General features: G+C 33.3%; 1 protein-coding gene across 2 annotated transcripts; it reads left to right on the top strand.

Moving 5' to 3' along the window:
* The first annotated feature begins 280 nt into the window (after positions 1-280).
* On the top strand, positions 281-4,329 carry LOC117100156 (bile acid-CoA:amino acid N-acyltransferase-like). Of its 2 annotated transcripts, none has more exons than XM_033239729.1 (4): positions 281-380; positions 1,519-1,615; positions 2,404-2,608; positions 4,136-4,329. In XM_033239729.1, exons 1-4 carry the CDS (start codon positions 376-378, stop codon positions 4,294-4,296), a joined length of 468 nt encoding a protein of 155 aa, XP_033095620.1. In that variant the 5' UTR covers positions 281-375; the 3' UTR covers positions 4,297-4,329. The 2 variants fall into 2 exon arrangements, with proteins under 2 accessions (XP_033095620.1, XP_033095619.1); XM_033239728.1 differs by having other exon boundaries at positions 289-397.
* The last annotated feature ends 3,908 nt before the right edge of the window (positions 4,330-8,237 follow it).

Raw genomic sequence — 8,237 nt, 5'->3', positions numbered from 1 at the left:
TGAATATCATTAAAAAATAAACTGGATGCAGCGCAAGTGATAAGCAAGTACTATGAATATCATTTAGAAACAAACTGCATGCAGCGCAAATGATATGCAAATACTATGAATATCATTTAAAAACAGACTGCATGCAGCGCAAGTGATATGCAAATACTATAAATATCGTGCAAAAAACAAACTGCATGCAGCACAAGGGATATGCAAGTATCATGAATATCATTATCTTTATTGATAAATTTATAGAAAATTTTGAATATTAATAATCAACATTGATTCATTTCATAGATCAAGGCATGTGTTTGCATCAATGGATCACATTATCATTTTAAAGAAAGCCCGGCACGACTATACAAAAATGAAGAAAAACCAGTTATGATGTAAGAATGATATTAGTGTAAGCCAATACAAATTTTGTTTTTAGCTTTAAAAGATACTGTATAATTACAAATGTGTTATTATTATTATTATTATTATTATTATTATTATTATTATTATTTAAGCTGGAGATATATTCAACTCTCATAGCCAGGAGGGCTACTTACTCTAGTGGACATATGCATCTATCTTACCAGCTAGGGTAAGGTAATAGCAATAGCTGTGTCTGCATTGGTATCTTCGAATAATGTTATTACATACAGTAAATACTTGTATGTTAAATGCATTGTTTAGCCATTGTAGTTAATGTTGTATATTTATTGTGCATAAATTCAAAATGTTATGATGTATTGTTCATCATACATAGTTTTCTGCAATTTTCCTATCTTATTCCATTACTTCAAGTGCAAGGTTTGTTTGACATTCTGTTCATTTGATGAATCATATTTTTTCACCAGTGCTAGTGACGAAGTGAAGGGGGAGGGGGGGGGGGGAGGCAGATGTATTTTAAAATTGGCTGTTTCTATTTGTTATCACCATTCACTTTTACTGCTGTGATGATTCTGATAGTGTGTGTGTAATTTGAATTTGATTATCATCAGTGGTGTATAAAGGATTTTTAAAAGGGGGTGGTATGTGGGGAGGGGGTGTTGGACAGAAATACTACATCCACTGAACTTGGTGCAAGGTGCAAATCTAGGGGACAGAGCAGATCGATGGCTTTTGACTGCTGTGGTTGTCTTAAGCTGGGCATTCTCTGCGACCGTCGGTCGTTGGCCGCCGCGATAATATGGAGAATGCAACACCACAACGCGCGCGCAATGAATTGTTCTTAATGACGATCTTTTCAGACTGCCATCAACAATCAGACAATGTCGCATCATCTAACACTCACAGCGAGCAGAGTTGGAATTATCCGCTGACGGTCGTATGACCCAGTGAGTGCAAGGCTTTAAGGAACTTTGCAATTTATTTCCATTAATTTACTATACTTTTTTATGTTTTGAACATAAAGGGTTTTGGGAGGGTGCTCAGGCACCCCCTTTTTCTTTGTTTACATCACTGATCATGGTCAGGTCATTTTTGAACTTTTTTTTATTTTTGTAAACATCACCACATTTCTCTCTTTTCATATTGCAGTTATGATATTTCTCGGATTATATTCGTTGATGATAAGCAAGACACAAGACAGTGTGCAGTTTTTGGGCCTTACCTTGAAAAAGAAGGTTTTATTGAAGTATGTTTGTTAATGGATTGAAATAGGTTTTAACACATTTAGTGTTTGTGGCTCAAGAAACTTACCATAAGGGGGTTTTGAACAGAGTGACAACCTAGTGCTTCCGGTCATCAGTCTGGAGTAAAACACTGGTAGGATTAATCGGCAGAAATGTTATGGCTTTGGATGGTAATTAGACCACAATATTAGAAACGGCAATCGTATCATTTATTTCGCCAACTATCAAAACCATACAAAGAAGCACAATAAAAACATCAACAAATACATTTAACACAAAAGACTATTAATGGGCAGGATTTCCCAAAAGTAAAAGTTTTTGTTTGATGACCTGAAGTGACACAGAACTACCATGCTAGTCTGATGGGTAATTTTTTATTCTGATCCCATGCTAGTCCAAAGCCATTGTATGAGGAATGCATTAAACATTGGTTAATTGGTGTTTCTTTATTTCACTTGGATGAAAACCATATTAAAGTTATGATTTGGTCTTTAATAATATCTGTATTTGTTTTTAGTATTGTTATTGTTATATAATTATTACTGTATTATTATTTTTATTATAAGTATTCTGTTATTATTATTATTATTATTATTATTATTATTATTATTATTATTATTATTATCATTGTTATTGTTATTATTATTGTAATTTTATAGTTTTTGTTGTTATTATATTATTATTTGTGTTAATAATATTTTTACAATTCAACAGACATACATTCCCCAACCAACTGTAGTTGATTTACATATGTTACTACACAAGGAATTGTGGTTCTTTTCTTGTGTAGATTGAGAAAGCAACCAGTGCTTTTTTGTTTGTCGTTGGTGAAGATGATTGGGCAATTAAAAGCGCTGAGTTAGCTGACCAAGCTTGTCAACGTCTGAGAGATCACAAGAAAGAGAACTGGACATTAATCAGCTACCCAGGAGCAGGACATATGCTTGAACCGCCGTACACGCCACTAAGTAGTGAAGTTTATCAAGGCAACAGAAGTAAGTAAACTCAAAGATGTTATCAGTGATCACCAAAAATAGTATTTCCAAGTTCTTGACCGTGTGAGACAAACTCGATGGAAATACCTCAACCATATCCTGAGAATGGATCATTATCTCCTAGAGTTATCCCCAAAATTGGCCCTGTTTATTCCTGGCTCAGTTCTTTGTCGACTCCCAACGTGGGGGAGATGATTGAAATCACTTTGATTTGATTTGATTTATTTTGCATTCAATATCACACATAACAATAACAAATTGAGAACGAACATAAAAAAAGGAGATGAATAATTAATTGAATGCTTGGATGACCCATTAAGTCTAGTGATTGTACACCAGACTTATTTCCAATGGGGTCCAGAAGCCAGGGTAATTATTGCACAAGATCGAATATTTACAGATAGTGATCTGGCAAGGTTTAGAATATATAGTAAAATATATAAAACAGGTAAACATAGGCCAATTCAAAATTCAAAATTAAAAAAATGTAAAAGTTAAAATTGAATATTAAAATTACTAATTGAGTAAATATAAAAATGTAAAACTTCAGATTGAAAATGCTGGAGGGATGCCCGCTGGGGCGTTTAGAATAACAAATAAATAAATAAATAATATTTGGTACGTCTTGTACGAGTAGTAGGTTGCCCCCATTTTATTGATATGTTTCCTAAAGTGTAAATTATTTCCGGTTTTTTTTTTTTCGTTTTATGTTTTTAGCTTAAGTAAATATGCCTTCTACCATTTGCATGGCAAAATACTAAATGCAAATTCTGAACTTGGTATAACAATTGGTTTATACCTGAAAGTTTACTGTTATTCTTTGCATATTATGCAATACCATGGGGAAAAAACAGATGTACACCACTTGGTGGTGTACATCTGTTGGTAGCTCAGTTGGTAGAGTATCTGAACAGTAATTGGAAGGTCTTGGGTTTCGAATCCTGATGGAGTTTTTCTCAAATATTTATTATCAAGGATTATACCTGTTTTTTTGCCCATGTGGGCATGATTTTACATCATGATGCCTATATATGGATGTAATATAATGTTAACAGACCCTAATACTGGTACAGACAAATCACACAAAATTTCTATACAGTTTATTATTAATCACAATACAAGGGAACTTTAAAAAGCATTTTCATTTATAAGAATATTAACTTGCTTTTTTAGTAATTTGTATTTTATTGATATTATAATTATTTCAACAAATTTCTTTGAGATAATCTGTCTGTTGGGTAAGCCAGGCACTTCACTGCGTCATACCACGGTCATATGACCGTCGCACGATTAATCAAACTCTGTTCCCTGAGAGTGCTAGGCAACGCGACCCCGTCTGCCGATTTTTGGTAGCGTTGCGTTCTTCACAGAATCACGTCGGCCGATGACCATCGCGCGGAGTGAATGGTCAGCTTTAGGTGCATCTTAAAATAGCATTGTATTTCAGAATTTTTTGTGGTTAAAAGATTCCAACATGTGACTATCAAGTTCCATTAAAATAATTCATGATCATGTTCTTTTTAACAGTGGGTGTAGGATTATTTGGTGGAAGAACCAATGAACATGCCGAGGCACAAGAGGATGCGTGGCGAAACATATTAGCATTTTTCAATCAACATCTGCGTTGTGATAATAAACCAGGAACATGTTACAGTGCTTCAGATGCAGGACTGAAAAGCAAACTCTGATGCCTGCCAAGATATCAGCATTGTTATCGTATTGTAGTCATACCTGGTTTGTGATTTTCATCTCTTAGGAAATTGCTTTAAGTTTTAAAAAATGCAACTTTAGTATTTATATATTTCACCAGCCATAATACTTTCTAATATCAGTTCATAATTCTGAATGCATGAGAAAGTCATTGAGGGTTAATTTGAAATTGTCATGAAAAAACAACTAAATATAAACCATAGAACCTGTAGATAGCTACAGTATTCCCATCTGTTTAAATTTTCTACCAAAATGTCTCTTTTTTCTTTGAATACAAAAATATATTTTCAAAAATAGAGTTGATTTAATAGATAAATACATATATTTTAACAAATAGAACAGATTTCTTCATTTAATAAGCTTAAAAAATCAAGTTTAACTACAAAAAATGTTTTAAAAGCAATTTCTGCATAATTTAGCGGTGCTATTGTACATGCATCTCGTTTATTTGCAACTGCATTTTTTCATCGGGAATTGGGACTTCTCTTCATCTTCGTCCTGAATAAAATTTTCTGTATCCTTGTATTAACGTTTTGGTGGTGTAGCTATCAGACATCCTCATCATCTTTGAAACATATATTTCCAAATGTTCATCCATGGTAGTACCTTGAGGTTTTGCCTTGTCTTGTCCAGAATCCATATTTTTATCACTCACAGCCTTGTTTGAACGCTTTTCTTGCAATGTGTTGAGAACACTTGTTCTTGTGCATTTACTTCTTTTTCCGAAAAATCCCTGTTACAAGTTTGTTTATGTCTCTTAAAGCAATTTCTACGTAATTCAACACATACATTTTGTTAAAGAGTGTTTTGTCCCCATTCAGAAGTTAATGAAGTCGTCTGGCCCAATGGTTTTGTTGGCGTAGTTGCTAAAATTTCTCATGATTTCGCCATTGATGTCATTACATTTGTTGATTGTTACTTCTACTTCTTCTTGGGTTGTGGGTGTGGGTGATCCATATGTTGTCAATTCCACATTTGTTTGGTTTGGTCTTTGCGAAGAAATCAAAGAAAAGGACTTCGACTTGCTCCAGAACCTCATTTTTGGTGAGCATTTTTTAAGTATAAACTGAAAATGTCCATCTATGGTGGCAATTTGTACCACAGCTCACAGCCTTGTCCCCAACAAGTTGAAAAAATTCTGTTTATCGTGTCATCATATTAACATATCCATACTAACATTTCGAAAGTGGTAGTAGTCAAGCATCTTTGTCGTCTTGTAAGTAATATTATACTCACATTTGGGAAGTCCTTAACAAGCCAGCTTTCGACGTTAGCGCCACTTAGGCCTATGCAATCGACTGTAAACTGCGTGCTGGCAAAACTGAAATTCGCTTATCTACCAACTACTGTAATTGGCTTTGAATTCTGGAGACAAAACTATCCCCTAATACCATAACTAATATCTGGATTGACATACTTAAGTTTTTCCCAGTTTAACAGATTGATAATATAAATTGAACCAAGGGTTCAGAGAGACTCGCCTCTAGTATGAACTGGCGCCATAGTATTTGTCAAAGAGCATCTCGTAGCAAGGATACACTCTCTAACCGAAAGGCATGACCTAAACCATATTACTCCGCCTGTACAGATAGGCGTGAGGCACCTGCGCTAATATAATATTAATTAAATCTTATTTATTTTAATGACTTATTATACTCACATTTAGGCAGTTCTCTTCTAGGGAACTTTGTCCGTCCGTCTGTCACTCTTTCACTTTAACTTGTGAAGCACTTGCTGAAAAATAGTAGAATTCTTATTTTGCTATTTTTCTTGTACGAGAATTTTAAACTGTACGGTAATTTAATAGTAATAACTGAATACCAGGCACTTCTACTTAAATTTTGTCCATCCACTGCTCTTTCACTTTAATGTAAATGTGAAGTTTTGAGAGGTTTGTTAATAATCTGTTTTGGTAGTACTGTATCCTCTGGCAGTTTTATCATGTGTTCTAATCGGTTTCGTCTAATCAATTGACTTCTTTTGATAATTTGGTTGCTTTGTTTAACTGTATTGTTTGAAGTTTCCCTCATTTTTTACATTTTATTAGGCCTACTTACCTGAAATGTCCATGTTGCTAGATTGGCAAATAGTGTTTTCATGATTAAATTTCTGGGTAAACAACTTGATTTCTTGCTTCGAACGAAGTATCCATTCATAAACGTCTTATGAAGATACCAGACATACCTCCGAATTTAAATTGACATAGAAAAATGTTAAATACAGACACAGTACTTAAAACAATAACAAAGTGTTATTTAAAAATAAGTATATGAATGCATGTTTAAGTAATCTATTTTTTATGAATAGAAATAACACAAAATATAAAAAGATAAAGGAAGAATAGAAAAGAAACTCAGAGCGGCTGAAATATAAATATACACCACAAGGCATTTAATTATACAACAAACTGTCTTTAATCTTGAACTTGATAGCGAGCCCAATCGTGAAGCATACATGTTTCAAGAATACCTTTCTCATCATCAGTGGGAACCTAAAAATAAAATATTATAATGAAATTAATTAATATTTGCCTTGTATACATCGTAGATATCAAGAAAAATGACAGTTGTAAAAGAATAATAGATGATGCAAAAAAGTGTAGTTAGGCAAATCCTACACTGTTGTTTTTAATGAGTTATTTTAACTACAAAGGAGTTATTCTATACTTCCTTGGAAAAAAGCAGTGTTTTGGGAGTTTATATTCAGTGTGTGGAAGATCATCTTTCATTTCATATATTTCATTTCATTATTTATTTGGTCTTTTTAACAACATAATGTACTAAAATGAGAGTGGCAAAAAAAAAACCCTCGAAGCCTGGGGAAACCAAGGTAAACTAAAGTGAACCAAATCACTGTAATCCCAAATTCAGCAACACACACAAACATCACACAAGAAAAAGAAAATGGGGTGGTGGGTGGGGGGAAAATTACATTACTTTTATTTTATCTGGTGATGTAATTTTAGTTTAAAATTATTGAGAAGCACTCAGTCAAATATGATGGAACCAGGTTATGAAAAACTTTATACATGGTTACTACTTCTAATACTATTCATCATTGTAAATTTAATTAATTTAATTACCAATTGAGGTTTGTCTTTTTCCGTCCATTCTGTGAGGGGCATTTTAATATTGTTTATCGATGATTGCAACAAATCATCCGATACTCCAATTCAATTGACACATCATACCAAATAACGACCCTACAACAAGTGTCCATTTTTATGTGTCTCTTTATTTAGCATATCTTTCAGCTAATCACGCTGGCCGCCCTAGTCACATGATATGATCAACATCGTGACGTAGTCACATCACTACAACTCCTTCCTCTTTAAAAAAAACAATGTTATACAGTAGTGACTTCACATTTACAGTATAAAAATTACTAACTGAAATGATATGTGATTTATGATTTAAACATTTGGTAAAGTAAGAACAAGTACAGACTTCATTTAGTGATATATACGTTGTATTTTTATTTTATTTTATTTTTTTTATATATTTTATTTTTTTATTTATTTATTTTTTTGATGAACAATAAACTTCATAAAGTACTTTACACGTGAGTTTTATCGTGTAGTAATTCTTTGCCTGTGTATAGTAGCCTATATTAAAGGTCTAAACGGTTAGGTGGAGTGATACGCCTCTTTGGACGAGAATCCTGAGAATGTGTATCCCTAGTTGGTAATGCATTTTCACTTACTATATCACCTTTGTCTATTTTCTTAAAATAGCTTTTATTCCTTGCCTTTGTTTCGCTGCCTCTTTTTGCAATGACCATGTCACCATTAACCTTAACTACTGTGAAAGGCTTAGCTTCGTATTTAGGCTTCAATTTACCTTTCTCTAAGTTTCTGATTAATGCTTTATCACCCACTTGGATGCTAGATGGTTTTATGTTTCGCTTAATTTCAGCATGT

The sequence above is a fragment of the Anneissia japonica genome, unplaced genomic scaffold (genome assembly GCF_011630105.1).
Source record: "Anneissia japonica isolate Jap-2015-1 unplaced genomic scaffold, ASM1163010v1 scaffold4612_len8241_cov111, whole genome shotgun sequence".
In the NCBI taxonomy this organism is placed as follows: Eukaryota; Metazoa; Echinodermata; class Crinoidea; order Comatulida; family Comatulidae; genus Anneissia; species Anneissia japonica.
The sequence above is the reverse complement of the archived record's forward strand: the minus strand, read 5'-3'. Positions and strand labels throughout refer to the sequence as shown.

Bases quoted from the DNA above. Each gene is read 5' to 3' on its own strand.
- LOC117100156 (XM_033239728.1), top strand. The intron at 1,616-2,403 runs GTATGTTTGTTA...TTTCTTGTGTAG, and splicing joins AAAAAGAAGGTTTTATTGAA to ATTGAGAAAGCAACCAGTGC. The intron at 2,609-4,135 runs GTAAGTAAACTC...TCTTTTTAACAG, and splicing joins AGTTTATCAAGGCAACAGAA to TGGGTGTAGGATTATTTGGT.